This window comes from Diabrotica virgifera, chromosome 6 (assembly GCF_917563875.1).
Source record: "Diabrotica virgifera virgifera chromosome 6, PGI_DIABVI_V3a".
Taxonomy (NCBI): domain Eukaryota; kingdom Metazoa; phylum Arthropoda; class Insecta; order Coleoptera; family Chrysomelidae; genus Diabrotica; species Diabrotica virgifera.
This window is the reverse complement of record NC_065448.1, coordinates 213,660,924-213,684,362: the sequence shown is the minus strand read 5'-3', so window position 1 is coordinate 213,684,362 and position 23,439 is coordinate 213,660,924. Positions and strand designations below refer to the sequence as shown.

General features: G+C 33.6%; 1 protein-coding gene across 1 annotated transcript in view; it reads left to right on the top strand.

Annotated features, from left to right (window-relative positions):
* LOC126886296 (uncharacterized) overlaps window positions 1-23,439 on the top strand; it is a 106,235-nt gene that overhangs the window by 51,429 nt on the left and 31,367 nt on the right. The window contains exons 5-7 of the mRNA XM_050653168.1: window positions 6,456-6,594; window positions 13,560-13,826; window positions 18,319-18,708. Coding sequence (XP_050509125.1) covers window positions 6,456-6,594; window positions 13,560-13,826; window positions 18,319-18,708 — 796 coding nt within the window. The remainder of the gene's footprint in view (window positions 1-6,455; window positions 6,595-13,559; window positions 13,827-18,318; window positions 18,709-23,439) is intronic.

The following is a 23,439-nucleotide window of genomic DNA, read 5'->3' as shown; positions in this document are numbered from 1 at the left end:
TTTGTGATAATAGATAATAAAGTACCATATATGTTTGCAAAATTTCAAATTTTAGTTTTATTACAAAGGAAGTTACGGGCACTCGAATATTTTTTTATAAAAAATTCATAACTCCCCTCCTATGGGGAGCTAAGAAATCTGACTGATGTCATTCAATTTACCGATAGGATATCAAAAATATTTCAAAAAATAAACAAATTCCTTAGAGCCATTTTTGAGAAAATCTAGTTCAAAGTTATGTCAAATTTTGACCCCTTCAATATAGGCAACCCATAACTTTTCTGAAAAAGGATAATGTTCTTCTTATAGTCCCATCTTTAGGCTATATAACGACTTTTTCAAATTAAACTTAACTTGTTTAAGTTTTTAGATAGGTAAGGAAATGTGACGGGTGGGCGGTCGGCCATGTTGGCCGCCATTTTGAATTTGGAAATGTCAAATTCCGTATTTCTATTTACCTGTCGATGAGCTAACTTTGAGTTAAATTTCATTCGTTTCGGTCAAAATTTGCAAAAATGGGCCCTATTATTCCCCCATCTATCTTATACCCCCTATTTCGCCCCCCTTTGAGAGGTTTTTTTAAAAGCTTAGTTTCTCGACAAAATTCTCTTAAACTTACTCATACCGAATTTCATCGAAATCGGTCTGGTAGTTTTTGCTGGGCGGTGGCGAAATACGTACGTAGTACATACGTACGTACATACTTCCGACATATTTTTTTTATTTGCTTTTCAGACTCAGGGGGACTCAAAACGTCGAAAAAAAGTGAAATCTCAAAAAAAAATTTTGCACGATCCTATAACTTTATCTATTATACTATACTACTAGTTCAGAGAAATAAGGAAAAAAAATATCGTGTTGGTGACACAACCCCCTCCAGGCCAAAACCAAATTTTTCGAGTAATATGGTCATCTATAATAATAACTTATATGTTTCCTGCAGCCGATTTTGATGATATACATAGTTATAAACAAATGAAGATCAAAAAACGGTAAATTTTCGCTTTTTTCGTCTATTACTAAAAAATTGGGCATTTTAAACAAATTTGAGAGTAATAAACTCATAAACCGTATAAAAAACTTCAATATGGCGTTCGCTGAATATGTCTATCCTTATTGGTTACTTAGAAAATTGCCAAATAAGTAATAAATTTTGAGTTTTTATAAATATTCATAACTTATATAAAAATTAACTTATAACCTTCTTATTACACAGAATGCTGAGACTTATGGTGCTTAAATCATACCCTAAATTTCAAAGCAATTGGTCAAATAGTTTTAAAGTTATTTAATTTGTTTTTCCAAAATTAATTTTTTTTGCAACACTGTAAGTCAGAAAATGATGAAGTTACAGTAATATTTTGGATAGTTTATTAAAGAAGAAAATTTACAGTATTTATTTAATTTAAAAAAAATGACAAAAAATAATTATAAATATTGCAAAATAATTTTGCAAAAACATGTGAATTAAAAAAATGGGGGGGCTAACTTTGTCCCTAAATGTCCTAGAACAGTTGTTTTTCTTTCTAAATGTGTATAAAAATTCAGTCTTTCTAAATATGAAAAAATTATTTTTCTACGGGTAACGGTTAAAAAGTTATTCTAATTGTTTATAAGTAAGCAAAAAATCGACATGTTTTTGCAAAATAATTTTACACTGTTTAAAATTATTTTTTGTCATTTATTTTTAATTAAGGTAATAGTATAAATGTTCTTCTTTCATAAACTGTCTGAAGTATTATTGTAACCTCGTAATTTTCTGACTTATAGTGTTGCAAAAAAAATGAATTTGGGATAAACAAATTAAATAACTTTTAAACTATTTGACCAATTGCTTTGAAATTTTAAATATAATTTTAGTACAAGAAGTCTCGGCATTCCGTGTAATAAGAAGATTCTAAGTTAATTTTTACCTAAGTTATGAATATTTATAAAAACTCAAAATTTATGATTTATTTTGCAATTTTCTAAGCAACCAATAAGGATGGACATATTCAGCGAATGCCATATTGAAGTTTTTTATACGATTTATGAGTTTCTTACTCTCAAATTTGTTTAATGTGCTTAATTTTTTGGTAATAGACGAAAAAAACGATAATTTGCCGTTTTTCGATCTTCATTTGTTTATAACTATGTATATCATAAAAATCGGCTGCAGGAAACATATAGGTTAATAATATAGATGTCCATACTTCTCAAAAAATTTGGTTTCGGCCTGGAGGGGGATGTGTCACGAGAAAAATCTTATTTCTCTGGACTATACGTAAATAGGTATGTAGTACGATAAAGTAAAAAGTGGCTAAATGTGATGTAGGCGAAATTTTTTTTGTGATAATTTGTGTACAAATGTCAGCTTCACAAATAACAAAGTGGATTTAGTCTACAATTAATATTAAAAAAAGTTACTCAAACGATTTATAAGCCAAAAATGACTTTACTTGATTAAAATATTTTTGCAATGGTAAAAATGACTTTTGTCGATTTTTTACTAAAATAATCAAAATACTGGTCTTCTTCGTTCATGTGGTACTCACAAAATCGCTGTATCATTAATATTTTCTGAGCAATAACATTGCAAAAAGTGCTCCGTGGGATAAACAAATTGAAAAAAATTTAAACTAATGAGACTACTCTTGAAATTTTTCGTGCATTATACGGATTGTTTAACTCAACTTTTCATGCAATATCAATGTCTTAAGTTCATTTTCGCAAAAGTTAAAGCAAATTTTTTATTTTCGAAATTTTATTCTTATTTTGCAATTTCCTAAGCAACAAATGATCGAACGAAAATTCAAAAACTGCCATTTAAACCTTTGCCCATCTACTAAAAGATGAAAGCCCCAAATAAGATATTTAATTACCCTATTCTTACCTGTAGCGATTTAACCGAAAAAACTGCCATTTTTTACCCTTATTTTTGTTAATAACTAAAATTCTCGTCCGAACTGTGACGGGCATTTTTGTATGTATGATATATTAGGTATATACAGGGTGTCCCGAAAAGATTGGTCATAAATTATAACACAGATTCTGGGGTCAAAAATATGTTGATTAACTACCTTACCTTAGTACAAATAACTAACTTACCTTAGTACAAATGTGCACATAAAAAAAGTTATAGCCCTTTGAAGTTACAAAATTAAAATCAATTTTTTTCAATATTTCGAAAACTATTAGAGATTTTTTATTGAAAATAGATGTGTGGCATTCTTATGGCAGGAATATCTTAACAAAAAATTATAGTGAAATTTGTGCACCCCATAAAAATTTTATGGGGACTTTGTTCCCTTAAGCCCCCCTAAACTTGTGTGTATGTTCGTATTAAATTATTGTTAAAGTATCATTATTTAAACACAGTGTTTTTAAATCTTTTTTGCCTCTTACTACTTTCGAGAAAGTAGTAAGAGGCAGTACGATTATAGAGATTATAGAGACCTGGCAATAATATGAAAAATCTATAATTTACATTTTTATAATAATATGAAATATACTAAGAGGCAAAAAAGTTTTAAAAGCACTGTGTTTAACTAATGGTACCGCAATAAAAGTTTAATTGGAACGTACACAAGCATTTGGGGGGTTTAACGGAACGAAACCCCCACATTATTTTTATGTCAACATATTAAAAAAGAAGCCGCATCTCGATAAAAACTGGTTTATGGAAAAAAGATTAAGAGGCAGAAAAGTTTTAAAAACATTATGTCTAACTATTGGTACCACAATACTAATTTAATTGGAACGTACACAAAAGTTTGGGAGGGGTTTAAGGGATCAAAACCCCATAACATTTTTATGGGGTGCACAAATTTCATAATAGTTTTTTGTTAAGATGTTCTTACCATAAGAATGCCACATGCCTATTTTTAATAAAAAATCTCTAATAGTTTTCGAAATATTGGAAAAAATTAATTTTCATTTTGTAACTTTAAAGGCTATAACTTTTTTTATGTGCACATTTGTACTAAGGTAAGTTAGGTTCAATCAACATATTTTTAACCCCAGAATCTATGGTATAATTTATGACCAATCTTTTCGGGACCCAAAAGTATAGTAGGTACCCAAAAAACCCATTTGCAACCTGGCTGGTCAAGTGTCCCGAACATGGTACATTTTTGTCTTATTTCCCTGGAGTATATCTCTATTTGGTGAATTTGCGATTTTTAGACGCGCCTGTCGAGCTACAGTTTACATTCAGATGGCAGCGTTAGCGTGTGCTCACTACGGAGAGAAATGGATTGTATCCTCGCTCCGACCCTTGCTCCCTGGTATTTATATTCGTGAATTCTCGCATTTAAAATAAATACATTATTTTAAATGCGAGAATTCACGAATATAAATACCAGGGAGCAAGGGTCGGAGCGAGGACAAATGCGAGAATTCACGAATATAAATACCAGGCAGCAAGGGTCAAAGCAAGGATACAATCCATTGCTCTCCGTAGTGAGCACAACTTTACAGAAATACGCCTGTGCTTTATACATGGTAGAAATAACTACAATGTTGTCAAAGTTTTTAATTTTACGTTATGGACCGGCTCCTCCTATAAAAGATGTATAATTAGGGAAATATTTATGAATGTAAAATGGAAAAATACTACACTTTTGTGAACTTTTTTTTTTAGTTTGGCCCTGCTTATTTAAAAAAAATAGCAAAATTTACAACGGCAGTTGAATTGGCAGCACTGTAAGCAGGCCGCGCACTGAATCGGCATAGGCATAGAGCGATCGGTTCGGCTAAGAGCAATCGGTAGATTTTGCTATACATACAGTAGAGCGTCGATTATCCGAACGTCGATCAACCGAACGACCGCTTATTCGAACTATCGACTCCCGCGTCCCGCACTCGAATACCGAGCAAGCGTTAGTAATTGACGCTTAAAATATCTTCAATTTTCTTCAATATTGTATCCAAAAATAATTATGTTGTTGCAAAGACTGCACTTTTTTGTTTAGTTGCTAGTTGCCATTATCAAGATATAAATAAATATGTAGGTACATATATAAATATGGCTTTTATTCACTTGTGGATAAATATGTATGACTATAAATATGTGTCAATATATTGTAGTTCGATTATCCGAACAAATCGGTTTTCCGAACACCTATGTCCCCCAATTAGTTCGGATAATCGACGCTCTACTGTACATGGAAATAAATGAGCCAACGCGCACCGCTTAAGAACGTTCGACGCGGAACTCGGAACGGTCAGATCGCTTCGGCGGAGAATGATAGCAGAGGCAAAACCCGCCGAATGGTCCTATGCCGTTGTGTTGTTTTAGTAGTATTTTATGCATTGCAAGGTACACGTCTATAATTTTTAAGAAACGCAAATTCCTATGCTTTATTAACTGCATCATATAAATCTTGATACGTATGTACTGTGCTTATGTTGTTTTGATTTCAACGCCATTTCTTTCATAAGTATAAAAACACAATGTACCTGCTAACTAAATAGAATAGAATATTTTATTTCTATTCATTCTTTTAAGAATTATTTCACACAGAGTATTCAGTAGATAAATGAACAACAGTTTAATTATTGCTCCCAGACATTTTTCTGTATAGAACCGTTTGTTTAAACTCAAGGAACAATCTTTTATTGTTTGGTATTCGGTACAAAAGTGCTATATGGTAACATTATGACTGTGACTGATAAATAGGAAATATGAAACGCAATGAAAAGTATGCGATAAAAGTAATATAAATTCTTTTTTATTCTAAAATAGGGTATAATTATATTCGTGAACCTTTTGTAGTATATTATAGCATCAATGTTTCGAACTTTACGCGATTCTTCTTCAGGTGACAGTCATAACTTTCATTTTTTTAAATAGGAAAATACATCATGTGACACCTCATTTAAAAGCTTTTGAAATACTGATGACAAAAATGTGTAATAATATATTGAAATTAAAAATCATACTAAATTTTCTCTTCGTTTTCATCTCTGTAACTTATTTAAATAAACGTTATAAAAGTTGTTAGAGACTTTCGGCCCTCGGTAATAATGCGATCTTTCATTCTGCGTTTAATTTTTTCAAAAATTCTTATTAGTTTTCTCAGAAAAATGGATGCATTTAAAAAGCATTGGACCTAAATTTTGCCGAATTGGATTTCGTTTTTGTAATTCATTGCACGCTAAGGCAATCATAACATCTTCAGAATCTGATGAACTATTAGAACTCATTTTTAAAATGACTGAAGTCTATATCACACTGCTGCTGACACGAAACTGTCGTCGCCGTGCTGCGAAACTGCCGATACCGAGGACACCGAGTCAGTGCGCGGGTACACTTTGCCGATCGTACAGTTCCGAGCCGACCGCTCTATGCCGATTCAGTACGTGGGCTCCTATATCCGTACACTGCCATCTGAATGTGACTTCCACTATAGTATTTTGAATAATAAATAATTATTAATTAAAGATAGTTTTAACTACAATTTTACACTTTACAGCCACGAGCAAGTATTGAATGCTAATAAATCATTAGAAGAATTGAAAAACGAGCTTTACTTACCAGTTATTGAGTTGGAAACTACTACTTTAAGCCAACCTGTTACATTTTGTAATAAATGTTATAAATCTAATAATATTGTAAGTATATATCATTCAATTTTATGTTAATTTATCTTTTTTCGTGGTTAATTTTAATTTAATTTGCAGAATTTCATTTTTCCTTTCTCCGATCGGGGTCAGTTTCGACTTCTGTGCAATCTTTGTTAACGTGAGGAATTCAGTTTGATGATATTGTGTACCCATTCTTCAGAATTTGTTATAAATATTTTGTTTATTTTTGTGCGTTGGTTGCTATATCTCTATATACTCTGGGCTAATTAGCAAAATACAAGGAAAAGTTATTTACCAGCAATTTTATTGCTGGAATCGAATCTTATTATTGTGTGTATTAATAATATAGGTATTCAAAGTCCGCAGATAGTGTGTTACTTTTTTATAAACAAAATGGCGCCCGAAAATCGTGTTTTTTTTTTCAATTTTCGCTCTATAACTCCAAAAATTTTAACTTTACACCAAAAACACTCAAATAAAAATTCACCGCAATTAAATTCTGCATAGAGACGTGTTTTTCCCGATTCACTTCGACGAAAACTTTCCCCGGAAAAAGCGGGTTTTTCCAACAAAATCTTTAATTTTCAACTAAAATTTTAGATAAGTAATTGTTAATCAATAATTAAATAACTTAGTAATGTACAAGCCCTTTTTGTATAGATTATAATTCCAGAAGCCGATGAAAATTGAATGAACAGTTTAGCAATAATTGAATTGTTAATTAAAAATTTACGGTCGCTATAATAACGACAATAATTATGATGCATAAGAATAACTATGATTTTTTCATAAAAAGGCACTATACCTATCTAATGTACTTTACAGAATTGAAATTGGACTATCTAAGCGGCCTCAGGAATATTTTAAAATTATAAACAATTTTTTGGCTTATAAACAAATAGAATATCTCGAGAAATATTAAACTAAATTAAATAGTGAAAACGGTATTCGAAACAAAGCGGCAGGACGCTTCTTTTAAAAGAAAAAACGTTTAATTACGACGAGTGGTTCCTGAGATACAACCGGTGAAATTTGACCGGAATTTACGGCAAAGATATAAACAATACGATCATAATTTTTAAACCATCACCTGTTTATTTTTGTCCTCTTTCTCCACACCAATTTTCATATCTTTAAAATACTCATAACATATATTATTATAATAAAAACTATCGATAATACGTGTGAAAATTGCCAAAAATAGCAAAATTCCGATCAAAAATTAGGTTGGAGAAAATGTAACCATCAAAGTTCAAAATCGGTATACGTTAAAAAATGCATTTTCTCGGCTTCCCATGGAACAATTTCCTTCATTCTTTTTTTGTTCCCTAATAACTCGAGTAGAGCCATCGAACTAACTCATTATTAAATGTCAAACTTGCTTTTGTTTTGTTATAATAGATTAATTTATTTATAAGAACAGAAAACTACATATTTTTTCCAGTTGTAGGCTTTTTTTTAGATAAACTTACTACAAGTGTACCTTTTACAGTTAAAAACTTAAATATTCTCATTTGAAAGCTGTATAATTGTTTAAACATTTTTTATTTAAACAAATTAAAATTTTGTGTTATAATAAATAAATTAATTTATTATAACAAAACAAAAACAAGTCTGACATTTAATAATGCGTTAGTTCGATGGCTCTACTCGAGTTACTTGGGAACAAAAAAAGAATGAAGGAAATTGCTCCATGGGAAGCCGAGAAAATGCATTTTTTTAACGTGTACTGATTTTGAACTTTGAAGGTTACATTTTCTCCAACCTAATTTTTGATTGGAATTTTGCTATTTTTGGCAATTTTCACACGTATTATCGATAGTTTTTATTATAATAATATATGTTATGAGTATTTTAAGGATATGAAAATTGGTGTGGAGAAAGAGGACAAAAATAAAAAGGTGATGGTTTGAAAATTATGATCCTATTTTTTATATCTTTGCCGTAAATTCTGATCAACTTTGACCGGTTTTATCTCAGGATCTCAGGATCATAGTTAAAAGTTTTTTCTTTTAAAAGAAGCGTCCTGCCACTCTTTTTCGAATACCGTTTTTACAATTTAATTTAGTTTAATATTTCCCGAGATATTCTATTTGTTTATAAGGCAAAAAATTCTTTATAATTTTAAAATATTCCTGAGGCCGCTTAAATAGTCCATTTTCAATTCTGTAAAGTACATTAGATAGGTATAGTATCTTTTTATGAAAAAATCATAATTATTCTTATGCATCATAATTATTGTCGTTATTATAGCGACCGTAAATTTCTAATTAACAATTCAATTGTTGCTAAACTTTTCATTCAATTTCCATCGGCTTCTGGAATTATAATCTATACAAAAAGGGCTATTATATTACCAAGTTATTTAATTATTGACTAGCAATTACTTATCTAAAAGTTTAGTTGAAAATTAAAGATTTTGTTGGAAAAACCCGCTTTTTCCGGGGAAAGTTTTTGTCGAAGTAAATCGGAAAAAACACGTCTCTATGCAGAATTTAATTGCGGTGAATTTTTATTTGAGTGTTTTTGGTGTAAAATTAAAATATTTGGAGTTATAGAGCAAAAATTGAAAAAAACATGATTTTCGGGCGCCATTTTGTTTATACAAAAAGTAGCACACTATCTGCGGACTTTGCATACCTATATTATTAATATATACAATCACAAGATTCGATTCCAGCAATAAAATTGCTGGTAAATAACTTTTCCCAAAAATGGCCTATTCTCCGATAATCAGCCCCGACTAATATAAAATTCGCTTCTTTCGCATATTTCTCCAAAAATATAAAGTTCACATAAATATTTCCAAAAATATAAAGTTCCTTCTTCAAACTATAATCAACATCATAAAGGTTTATGCACCAACTGCAGATGAAGAGGTGGAAAACTTTATAGTGAAATCAAAGAATTGCTGAAATTGATAAAGAAACATGATGTCAACATAATTATAGGAGATTTTAATTCCAAAATAGGGAAGGGGAGCTTTGAAGACGTAGTTGGACCTTATGGTCTTGGCACAAGGAACGAAAGGGGCAACCGACTTATAGAATTTTGTCAGGAAGAAAACATGAGAGTCACCAACACATGGTTCCAACTCCACCCCAGTCACCTTAATACTTGGAAATCTCCAGTCGATAGAGCTCAGAACATAATAAGAAATCAGATAGAAGAAGGCATTCAGGGAATGCCTTCAATCAGATAGACTTCATTCTCATCAACGATATATTCAGCACAACTGTCAAAAGAGCTTGCACATATTCTTGTGCAGATGTGCCTTCTCACAATGTACCATTAGCCGTCATAAATATCGCTCTTTCATGCAAGAACAAGCCTGAAACTCAACAACAGATAGCATTGGATAAACTGAAAGACCCAATGATACAAGGGAAAATAAGCAATGAAATAAACACACAAATTCAAATATTGACGACAAACATTGCCGAAGATCTAACACCAACATGGAATACGATTATAAGTGCATTAACAGACATCATGAAAAACAACTTATGGTACAAACCAAAGAACAAGAAGCAAAAAAACTGCTGGAATATATAGACAACGAAGACCAACTGCCACAGTTAATCAGGATAACCATATAGTGCTCGGTGAAAAGGAGAAAATTGGTATGGGAAAACTATATCTAGGAGATCTTCCATGACGAGAGACCCATGAGTGAAGTTTATACAGACGACCAGCTGACTGGCCCTTCAATCACTAAAGAGGAGATAAAAAATGCAATATTAAATTCAAAAAACAATACGGCACCTGGACTAGATGAAATCCCTTCAGAAATACTTAAATTACTGGGTGAAAGGGGAATTTCAGCACAACATAAATATTTAATTTTATTTATGAAACTGGTTGCTATTCTCAACAGTGGTTACGCTCCACCTTTATTCCCTTACCCAAGAAAGTCAATCCAAAAATATGTGAGGACCACAGACTCATTAGCCCGATGAGTCTCACTTTAAAGGTATTGTTAAAAAATACATCAAAATCAAAGGTTATACAAAAAATGTGAATAGGACATCAGTGATTCTCAGTTCTGGTTTAGGCAAGGTTTAAGAACAAGAGAAGCAATAGTAGCAACACAGGTGATTGTCCAAAATTGTTACGATCAGAGAAAGGACGTGTTCATATGATTTTTAGATTACGAAAATTACATTACGTTTGATCGTGTCCAACACCACAAGTTAATGCAGATCCTCAAGAAACTTGATATATACCAAAAAGATATAAGATGCATTGAAAACATGTACAGCAGTGGGATTACAGACACTCGATACGAGTCGTATCGAAGACAATTCGTAGACAATTCTATATCCAAATCCATACATATAAAAAGAGGTGTTCGACAGGGATATGTGCTTTCCCCTCCTTCATTTAACATTTGTTCGGAACCATATTTGAAGAGTCTTCGGAAGATGCCGAGATGGGAATCAAAGTGAATGGAGTATTGATCAACAACATACGATATGCTGATGATGGTGTCTTAATTTGTGACAACGTAGTCGATCTTCAACAATTTGTCACTATAATCGGAGAATACAGTAAGCGGATGGGATTAGAGATTAATACCAAAAAGACCAAATTCATGATCATTTCCAGAAACTTCGATGCACTTGAAAACTCCACCATAACACTGAATACTAAGTCCATTGAAAGAGTGAGCAACTTTAAAAACCTGGGAACTTGGCTTTTTGAAGACGGCATCGGACAGGTAAGTAAAATCTCATATTGAGAAAGCTCGACTTTTGTAAAATTCAGGAAGGTACTGACCTGTTCACTGTTTGATCTTCAACTGAGACTAAGGTTTACTAAGTGCTACGTATGGTCACTGCAGCTATGTGGTGTAGGGAGCTGGACACTCAAAACGTGGGATATAAACAGATTAGAAGCTTTCGAAATGTGGCTTTATCGCCTTATCCTAAAAATACCATGGACGGCGAAAATCACAAATGTAGATGTCCTTAAAAGAATCAACCAAGAACGCCAACTTTTCGAAACCACCAAGAAAAGGAAAACAGCGTGTCTAGGCCATCGTGCGTGTCATCATGCGAAATGAAAAATACCAATTCCTCCAACTTATAATCGAGGGTAAAATTTAAAAGGCAAGAGCGGAATGGGACGCAAGAAAACGTCCTGACTCCGAAAAATAAGGCAATGGACAGGGATTAACGACATACAATCTCTGGTACATATTGCAAGAAACAGAGCTAATAGAAAATGTGATCGCTAACATCCATTTGTGGATTTGCATCTGAAGAAAAAGAAGAAACTTTATGAAAGTTCATATCTAGGTGATCCTCCTCAACTTCTTCAAGTAACAATTGAATTATATTAGGTTTTTATATTAGGTTATTATGAAGTCGACTTTAACACGAGTCTTACCTAAGCTTTCGATTGTTTTTTCTCAATTTTTTTTACCTGTATAACATTTAGTGCCGTTCATGATAGCTGTTCTCATGCTGATTTCGTAGAATTCGCAATTCAGTTTCATTAGTGTCTTTTGTCACACCTGTCACCTTCTTCCATTTCATCGAATTTACTATTTTGTTGAGAACCAGCCACAATTTTATTTTAAAATTAAGTTTATTTGAAGTTTCGATTTCCACTTCGGAAATCTAGATCAAAATAAAAAACCTTAATAAATTGATTTCATCCAGTTCGATTTATATTTACTGATTACATCTTCATATATTTTTCCATTACTGTGTAAATACGGAGGAAAACGGACGAAACTTAGTTAGAAAGACCATACAGATACTGTTGAACAAAATACATCAAGAGAAAAGAATACCAAAAAACTAGAATAAAGCACACAATAACAGTGTTACTTTTTAAATAGGGAGACAAGTAGTGTGATCTGAACAATTATAGACCAATAACACTACTGAACACCATGTATAAACTGCTTACAAAAATTATAACAAACAGATTAACACACGGATACCAATGTCGAGATCAACCTGGATTCAGAAAGGGATACAGCCCAACAGACCACTTGCTAACAATGAAAATACTCATTGAACGCGCTAGTGAGTACATAATACCCCTATATGTTGCATTTGTGGATTTTGAAAAGGCCTTTGACAGTATTGAATACTGGGCCATACAATCCTCGCTAATAAATGGAAGGATCGACTATCGATAGACAGAAATGTTGAAAAACATCTACGAAAAAGCAACAATCACAGTAAAACATCCACACCAAAACACCAAACCAATACAAATAAATAGAGGAATTAGGCAAGGGGATACAATATCCCCAAAATTATTTACACAAGCACTAGAAGAATTATTCAAAAAACTTATGACACAACAAAAGAATTAACATCAATAGACAACTGCCGTTTTACCAGTACTTACATATAGCACAGACATGGACCTTCACAAAGGAAAATATGGAAAAGTTGGCAAGACTTAAAGGGCAATGTAAAGGGAGATGCTGGGTATCAAGCTAAGCGATAGAAAGAAAAATACATGGATCAGAAATAAAACCAAAGTGAAAAATAAACAAAAATGCAGCTACTCTCAAATGGAAATTTGCAGAACACAACAGCAGACAAAGAGACGGAGATGGAATGAAGCGATAACTCACTGGAGACCTTGGGACTACCAAAGAGGAAAGGGCAGACCACAGATGAGATGGTCGGATGACCCAAAAAATACGCAGGAACCAAATGGACAGCATTAGCACTGAACCGAAACAGTGGAAAAATAAAAGGGAGAAGACCAACGTTCAACTTTGGACAAATGAAGGGCAATATATAGATAGATAGATCTTCATATATTTTTCCATTACTGTGTAAATACCGAAGCTAGATATTTCACCATCCAAAGTTATCATCTCATTTATAGTGGCAAAACTTAATTATCCTTACAACTTCTACCTCATTCTTTAAAATTTCTATCAATAACTACACCAACTCAACACTTTGACTCTAAATCTATTTTCAAAGAATAAAAATTAACTGTTTTCCTTGATTTAGGTACGCGGATTTCATTATTATCGTTATAAACAATGTCACGATCCGTCCTGCTTAAAACAAGTTCCTGAAGAAGTTATTGGTACAGAGGCACATTGTGGGACGATGAACGGAACATCAACTTGTTGTGTATGCAAGTGTGACTTTAAAGATCACATGCGTGTGTATTATCTGACAAAAACTGTAGAAAAACGAGAAATTGATAAAAGTAATATATCCGATGAAGTGGAATTGAAAAAAAGTAAACATCAAATAATAGAAAATATAGAAGTAAGACGTAGAGAGTTAGACGATGAACGTGGAGTTGTTTTAGCAGCTTGTGCTAAATTCGCTTATTTCTTAAAAACATACGCCACCACTCCGTTCAATGATTACTACGAGACATTGATTCAGTCCTTTCGTGACAGGTAAAGTACAAAATTTTAACGTTAACATCTTTATTCTAAGGGTAGTTTCAAATCTAGGATAAGCAAAAATTCTATATGTAGGTACATTTAGTTTTATTTTTAACTAGCTGACCCCGCGAACTTCGTACCGCCTTAGAAATAAATAATGTGTCAAAGTTTAATAGAGAAAATTTAACAGAAAACAAAAAAAATATTAGGTATATTATAAAGCCAATGGCACGAGAAATTGTCGACGCTTAAAATCAAATGGTAAGTCTGTTGGAAACATCGGTGTACGCGGGATAAACACATTCTCCCCTTTTAGAACAGGCTGTATCGTCGCCCCCGTCAGGTAAATTATTCCAATTCGAATTTTTGGCACAAACTTATTCAAAAAGAGGTCCTTATAACAAATCCACAGGATGCCGGGAGGTGCCCCGGTCGGAAAATTGTTTAAACAATGTTTTTAACAAATTCAAAAAATTTTTTCACTTCGGACAATTTTTTTTCGATTCTTTGACACTGACAATTGACATAACAATTGACAACTGTCAATTTTAGAGAAAAATCACAAGAGACCTTTTTTGCTCATAATGACCCAAAAAATAAAAAAAAATGTCCGAAGTGAAAAAATTCCTTTTTGAATTGGTTAAAAAAATTGCTTAAACAATTTTCCGACCCCGGCACCTCCCGGCACCCTGTGGATTTGTTATAAGGACCTCTTTTTGAGTAAGTTTGTGCAAAAAAATCGAATCGGAATATTTTACCTAACGAGGCAGACGATACAGCCTGCTCTATTTGTATGTTTCTTTGATCAGAATATAAATAATTTTCTTATTAATTGATAAAATAGGAAATAAATAATTATGACCCAACAATGAGAATTACACTGAAAAGGTAAAATGACAATTGTAAACGTCACTTATTTAGTGTGACCAACTAGCCTGAAAAATCCCGGGACATGGCCCGAATTACGAAGTCGTGTCCCGGCGTCCCGGACAAGGCTTCCGGGCCATCCGAATTTTCAACGTCTTGGTAAAATTCTATTTTGAAATTTTGAATACGCTATTCTTCTAAGAATTCGCATGAAACTGAATTGGTGGGACGAAAAAATTCATGGTGGGTCACCGTCATTGTTATAAAGCAAATTTCATTGCAAGACAAATTGTATATTTTAAGAAACAAGCAATGTAAACAATGAATATATTTTCTTCGTTGGGGTCAATTTAAAATATTAATGGATTGATTTTTAAAGGTTTCCTTCTCATTTTTAAGTAAATTCAATCGTTCGACAAATATGATAGTAAGAAGTAATCAGCATAATGATGTTCTGAAGCTGTTTTCTTGTGGCATGTTTGACAATTATATTTTTGATGGGATTAAGCCACAATTGGTTGTAATGATAATAAATTACATTTCTATATTCACCTAAATTTATATTTACATAGAAATCCAACATCAGCTGATTTTCTAATTTTTCTTTTTTTGAGAACGATTTCCCGATTGGAAGTTGAAACATCAAAAAATAACAAAAATGTAATAATTATCATTACAACCAATTGTGGCTTAATCCCATAAAAACATCATTGTCAACATAAAAATGTTAAATAATCAATAAAACGATGATACAGTAGACTCGCGATTATCCGAGTCTAGGTTATCCGAGGCAAAAGTCATAACTGGTCAGTTACAACTTTCAACCTTGGCGCAACATCGCCGCCTCAAAAAGAGGAATGAAGCTTACGCAAAAATCGATCAAAGACTTTTAAAACAGTAATATTGATAATTGATAAGATAGATGTTTTTATCTTTTATAGCCAGTAGGTACTGTATTAGTTTTGTCATTAAAATATCCAGAGTTATGGTTGTTTACGTGTTTTTCTATCAGTAAACCAATCTCAGTGTTAACCGAGTTTTTCTGTATCCGAGGTAGTCACGGTCCCAATTTCCTCGGATAATCGCGAGTCTACTGTATTAAGTTTCTACATACATATTAAAAAATGGCCCGATTTTCATTGAAAAGTCCCGGATTTCAGGTATTTTTTTAAGCCTTGTCCCGCATTGGACTGAATTGGAGTTGGTCACACTACGTTATGCTCGATCTTCTTCTTCATGTGCCTTGTCTGTTGCGGACGTTGGCTATCATCATAGAAATTTTAATTTTATTTGCGGCGTTTCTGAATAACTCGATCGACGTTAGTCCAACCATTGGTGTAAGTTTTGAAGCCATAAGTATCTTCTTCTTCCGGGTCCACGTTTGCTTTCTATTTTACCCTGTATTATCAGTTGGAGTATATGATATTTATCATGTCTCATAATATGACTGAGGTATTTAAGTTTCCGTTTCTTAATTGTGAAAGAGGTTTCTTTTTAATTTCCCATTCGGCGCAGTACCTCTACGTTGGTGGCGTGAGTCGTCCAGGATATTTTGAGGATACGTCGATACACCCACATTTCGAATGCCTCCAGCTTTCTCACTATGCTCGATACATAAACAAATATACTATTGCTGTTAAGAAGTGACACCGGTAGACGCCTGGTGGAGATAACTTGTTAGTTATCACCGGGCTATCCACGGGTCAGTTATCGAACACGGTTAAAAATGATTAAATTAAATTACGTAGTACAAAATAGGAGTTGGTGATAAAAGGGTGAAAATTAAGTGGTGTATGTACATTTTAATTATTCATCTTCTTTTGACATCATAACCCTGGATGAGTCTTTGCCTGTCTGGCTGTGTCCAACCATTTAGACCTCCATTAGGCCCTTCTCATCCATTCATTGTCTTACATTCGTAGTTTTTCAAGTCGTCTTCTACTTCAACCAACATCTCGTTCTGGGCCTTCCTTTTTTTCCGTCTTCCTATCGGCATCCTTCTTATCTCTGGACATATCCCAGCCATGACAGTCTTTGACTTTTCACAAATCTTGCAATATCATACCCTTCATTTAAGTTCGGCTGTGACGGGGATCCTACATTTTATTTATAATTTTCTAATCTGCAATAAATGAAGTATTCATTGATCTCGTGGACAGACATAGCACAGAAAAAGGAATTGAGCAAGGTTGAAAATAGAAAAAGAGCAAGAACGAAACATAAACCCGAAATATACACAAGAGAGGACATATTCATAGGAACCAGGGCTGGATTTACATAAGGGCTGAATGGGCTATAGCCCAGGGCGGCAGATTTCAGGGGGCGGCAAAATTAGATAAAAATAAAAAAAAAATTATTCAAAAAGTTAAAAATATGTGAAAAAATACTTGTAATAATTTGTAAAATAACAATTTGTAAATTAGAATTTACCGCGCCCGTCGGCGCCGTCAGGCTAGGTCGCCGCTCCCCTCCCTTACTATCACTGCCCCCCCCCCCCTACAGTGGTTGGCAACCACCGTACGCCACGCGCCGCCGCTCCGCGCTTCCGATATCAGTCAGTTCAGTTGTTCAGTTTGTGTTGGTGGTTTACTCTGACTTTATAGGTTATGTGTGACAGTTTATGAGTGTATTGTTTTCTGAAATACTTTTAATTGAAGATAAGACAGGTAAGTCAAAGAGTTTAGTATACAATCATTTTATTTCATTTTTGATTTAAACACCAAAAAGCGCTATCCCGTTATTCTGATTAGCTTATAAGGGAAATTTATCAAGTCGTCCTAACTGCTTAACTTCTAACCCTAACCACATATTTTCAGGCCACTTGTATAAATATTTTTTTGTAAAGTCTTTTATTTATACAGTAATTTATTTATATGAAAAGATTTTTTTGCTCATATATTACAGTTCGCCCAAAGTATCTGTGCACATGACTAGCCATTCAAAAAACATTCAAAATATTTCCATACAACAACACAGAACTGTGTAAACCAAATAATAATGGAAATAAACAGTTTTTTCTCTCTATCGTCCTCAGTAGACATGTTTTTCATCGGCTGCCTAAAACTTTAAGGTCGTGTTGTGATGACAGCAGAAGGAACCAATAACTAATGTTTTTAGAAAAGAGCCCACTCTCCATTTAACTAATGTTATTACAGCTGTTACAGTCAAGTGCACAGATACTTTGGGCGAACTGTACGTGATCCAGTAACAACCGTGCTCGTATAAAACCTTTATAAAACCCAGGCAGTAGGCCTACAGTAGAGTCCCGCTCTTGGATAATTAATAGACCTTGTAAAACATACGTTACTACATAGTGCTTAAAGTAGTCCTTCAGAATAGTTTCCATTTTTTCTTTACATTTGTTTTTAACAGTTAAAATTGAAGTTCTTAGTTTTGTGTTATGTAATTAATCAATTATTTTTGTAGACATAACATCCTAAACTATTTATACTTTTTCTACTACAGAAATACTTTATACTACAGAAATATTTTATTTTCAGAAAATATTAACGATGAGTGATGGGCGGAAACGATTGAGTGGTTCTGGCTACCGAAAAGAAGCTCAGAAAAAACTGGAAAAACAAAGAGAAGTAGTAGAAAAAACCGCAAAGATATCAAATTTTTTTAAGAAAAGCAACTCTCAAGATGAAAACTTAAAATGTACTCCTACCGACGACAATGTCACTCCGTGCGGTAGTGGTAGGCCTAATTATGGTCAGACTCACGTAAAAGAAGGTGATGATGCTCTTAATGACGCTGAAGCATCGATTAAGGAACCAGAGCGTCCATCCTCATCACGGTCTTCAAATGAAGATAAGGTGATACCGTATCCTTTGGATGTTAAAATTGTGGATGACCCAGCTTTGTGGGAGATAAATGACCGTACTCGTGTATATGTGGTTACGAGAGGAATCAACCAAAACATATATGAAATGGATTTATCACGGTCAAAAAGATTAATTGGAGGGCAAAATCGATATTTATCTAAGTCCCTTCTGAAAACAAAGCTGATAAACGGCAAAGAGATGAAAAGATCCTACTTGATGTATTCCGAGAGCAGTGGCAAATTGTATTGTGTTCCCTGCCAATTATTTGGTGGCACAACAAAACTTGCGAAAGAAGGTTGTGATGACTGGAAGCATGGCAATGACATTTTGAAATCGCATGAAAATTCCTCTGACCACAAAACATGTGTATTGGCAATGAAAACCAGGATGTCATCAAAGGGAATACAATCACTGCTCACCAGTCAAATTGAAGACGAGCAAAACTACTGGCGCAATGTACTGAAGAGAGTGGTTGCAGTAGTTAAATCCCTAGCAGCTGCAGGTCTTCCTTTAAGAGGGCACGATGAGAAATTCGGGTCATTGTCAAACAGTGGCAATTTCATCTTTTGTCTAGAATTGATTGCCGAATTTGACCCATTCATAGCTGAGCACATCGCTAAATATGGAAATCCCGGACAGGGTCATACTTCATATTTATCCTCGACTACTTATGAAGAGTTTGTAAAACTAATGGCCCATAAAGTCGTGAAAGAAATAGTAGAAGAAGTTAAAGTAGCGAAATATTTTTCTATTATTGTAGATTCTAGCCCAGATATTACGCATACAGACCAACTCGCAATAGTCCTTCGGTATGTGTTACCTAACGGAAAGTCCGTTGAAAGATTTCTTTGTTTTCTTCCATCAGTTGGCCACAGATCAGAAGCTCTGTTTGATGCAGTTATTAAAGTTCTGGCCGAAAATGAAATTGATATTGAAAACTGTAGGGGTCAGTCATTCGATAATGCATCGAATATGTCCGGTATGTATACTGGCTTACAAGCCAGGATTCGTGAGGTTAGCCCTTCTGCCATGTATACTCCATGCTCTGCACACTCTCTTAATTTAGTTGGAGACAACGCTGCCAGCTGTTGTACAGAAAGTACTAATTTCTTCTTACTTCTTCAAAACCTTTACGTTTTTTTCACAAGCTCTACCAAGCGATGGGAAATATTGAAAGAATTATTGGTGAAAAAAGAGAATGTTAGTTTAAAGAAATTATCAGACACTCGTTGGAATGAAGTAACAGATACTGGAATGAAGTAATTGAGGCACTCACCGTCATATCAAATGATGAGAATGAGAAACCTAAAACAAGATGTGAAGCTTCTGGATACCTTCAGCAAATACAACTAGAAACAGCGATTCTCTCTATTTTGTGGGGAGACTTGTTATCTAGGTTCAACCTGACAAGTAAAAAGCTACATTCAACATACGTCGACCTATCAACTGTCGCAAAACTCTATGAGTCATTAATAGAATATGTTAACAGTATTCGAGATGAGTTTGAAATCTATGAAAATGGAGCCCTTGAGAAGGCTGGTATTGCTGAGTACGAAGACCAGACCAGAAGAAAAAAAGAAACGAAAGCTTTTAGCGGGCGAAACCAGAGATAATGAAACTGAGCTCAGTGGTGGAATTGCATTTAAAACCAACACTTATCTCGTCATCGTTGACAGGCTCATATCCGAATTGACCAGAAGAAAGGAAGTGTACAGTTTGCTTAGCGCAAGATTTGATTTTTTAATCAGTGGAGCAACTATGAACAGTAATGACATAAAAGATAATGCAGCGAGGTTGAGCAAAGAATATCCTAATGATTTGCCAGATGCGGAAGAATTCGGCAATGAATGTCTACATTTCTTTGGATTCATTAAAACCATCGACAAAGAAGATCGCCCAAAGACACTCCCCACTTTTGCGAGCTCCTTTATGATAACGATCTGCAAGATTTGTATCCATACGTTGACATTGCCCTAAGGATATTTTCTACAATGCCAGCATCTAACTGCTCGGCTGAAAGATCTTTTTCCGTACTCCGTAGGATAAAGAACTACTTGAGGTCAACAATGTCACATGATCGTTTGAATTGGTCGGCAGTTTTGTCAATCGAATCCGATATGACAAAAAAAATAAATTATGATGACATCATCGATTTGTTTGCAGCTAATCAGTCAAGAAGGAAAAAGTTTTGAAGTAAATTGTTTCATGTGAACTTCGTCCATGCAACGTTGTGCAAAATAAGGAGTTACTTTTATAATGTGATGTTTAGGGGAAATTGTTACAGTAATCGGTTAGGTCGTATCTGGTAGGAATATATGTATCTCTTTTGTATACTATTTGAAATGAATATTTGTTTTTTTGATACGATTTAATGCTTAGCAAATAGGCAGCTTTCTGAATGACGTATTTGGTAGGAAAATTAGGAAAACACGTCTCTTTTATTTGTTAGGCTGACTTTTTGATGTATGACCTTGTAATGAATGTGAGTTTTATTTAATACACTATGGGCCGGTTGTTCGAACGCTAATCAAAAATGGAATCAACTGATTATTATCAAATATTTATATAACTGACAATGTCAACTTTTACTGGGTTGCTGAAAACATAATTGATAACAATTATGAGATTAATTGATTAATTAGTCAATTATGTTAATAATGGTTATGTTAATTAATAATTAATTAGTCAAGCAATTATGTTAATTATCAAAATGATAATTAATATAATTGATTACAATCAACGGATTTTGTTATTTGATGGTTGTTAAGGGGACTTAATTATAATCAACTTCTTGATTGTCGTTCGAACAACCGGCCCTAAAAGAATTACAACTCAATTAATTATCGTCCAGAATTTCATTTTCTCCCGTTTCCTTTTTAGTATTTTAATTTTTAATTTAATACGTGCAAATTACAAAATAATAAATTTTAGATGACCTTAATTCTAAATCTAAGTACGCCTAGAGTATTATCCTAGGCAAGTAATTGTATTGAAATTCCTAAATACATCTTCTTAAATCTATTGATTAAATCCAACAGGAATTTTTCGATTAATTCATGATCTTTTTAATAATTTGCCAGTTGATAAAAATGTTGGAACATAAGTTATCATACTTTATGGTAAAAACAATAACTGCAACTATAAGAAGCGTAACTTCAATGTTGACAGTTCAACCTATGTTATTTGAGCTTATTACAAGCTTAGCGTGGCCGCCTCGCCGTCAACGTCAGCCGCAACGTCGCGTCAGCCCATCACGGTACCGAGGTAATCCTACATGGTTCCCGGGGGGGGGGTGGGGGGGCGGCAATTTGTAGATAGCCCAGGGGCGGCAAATCTTCAAATCCGCCTCTGATAGGAACATGGAATGTAAGAATTCTATACGATTCTGGCAAATTGCAGCACGTAAGCCAAGAGATTGATAAGTACAAATTAGACATTGTTGAACTAAGCGAAATAAGATGGAATGGCAGTGGATCAACCCGAGTAGGAGACCAACAACTAATGATATATTCGGAGAACACAAACGTAAATGATAAATACGAAAGGAGAGTTGCAATACTGCTAGCCCAAATGAGAAGAAAATCTCTAATAGAGTGGAAACCAGTGTCTGAAAAGATTATTTGGGCGAAACTGAATGAAATGTACTATAACATAATAGTAATAAATGCATAAATATGCCCCTACGAATAAAAACGACCAAGATGAGAGGAAAGAATTTTACGACCAACTGCAAACAACGTATAATATAATTAATAATAAATATAGAAAAAATATGAAAATAATAATCGGAGACGTTAATGCTAAAATAGGAAATGGTAATACAGGACATGAACAAGAAGTGATGGGAAAGGAGGTAATAGAAGATAGCAACAACAATGGAAGTCGATTAAAGAATTTTGCGAACAAAATGATTTTGTAGTAGGTGGAAGTATCCTTAAACATAAGCGGATACATACGAAAACATGGAAATCACCGGGACGGAGATACAAGAACCAAATAGACCACATAACAATTGGATATAAATGGAGAAGCTGGTTACAAGATGTCAGGAGCAACTAAAGATACTTTATTACTGATAGAAGAAACGAAAAAAATAAAAGAAGAAATCTTAGAAAAGGAAGAATCCAAAGAAGACAGGGCACTTGAAAGGAAATACAAGGAAAAAATGCAAAAGTAAAAAACAAGCCATAAAAGATAAAAGAAACTATGTATATTAATGAGATGCTAAATACATCAGAGAAAGCAGCAAAAGAAAACTACCTACAAAGTAAAAATCCCAAAGAAATATACAAGTGTAACAGACACACACTGCTCTTGTTGGCTGAATAACTCCGAGGTACGACAAGGCATGACGGAACATCACATCCACGGAGTGACAAGTGATTACGAGGTTAATTGTAAATGATAGTAACACACGTATTATACGCTGTGAGCTTCGCTGGTGTCGCTCCTAGCGAACTACTATTCAACTCTCACCGGTAATTTTTAAATTTATTATTTAATTGTTATCGCTTAATATTTACAACGCAAAAAAGTAATTAAATTGTAATGGATTTTTTTAAGATTTTGCTAATCATTTTGACGTTCTATTGACAAAATATGAATTTCTTACTTCGGATACTTTCACAATCATCGTGTAGATGGCGCTAAGATTAATGGATTAATAGATTAATAGATCATTAAAAAAACTTAAATTCAGTATTTAAAACGTGAGCATATTTAAGGTAAAAATATATACCACAGCTTTGACCAACTAATATTTTTTATAATTAATGTTTTTAATTTTTTAATCAC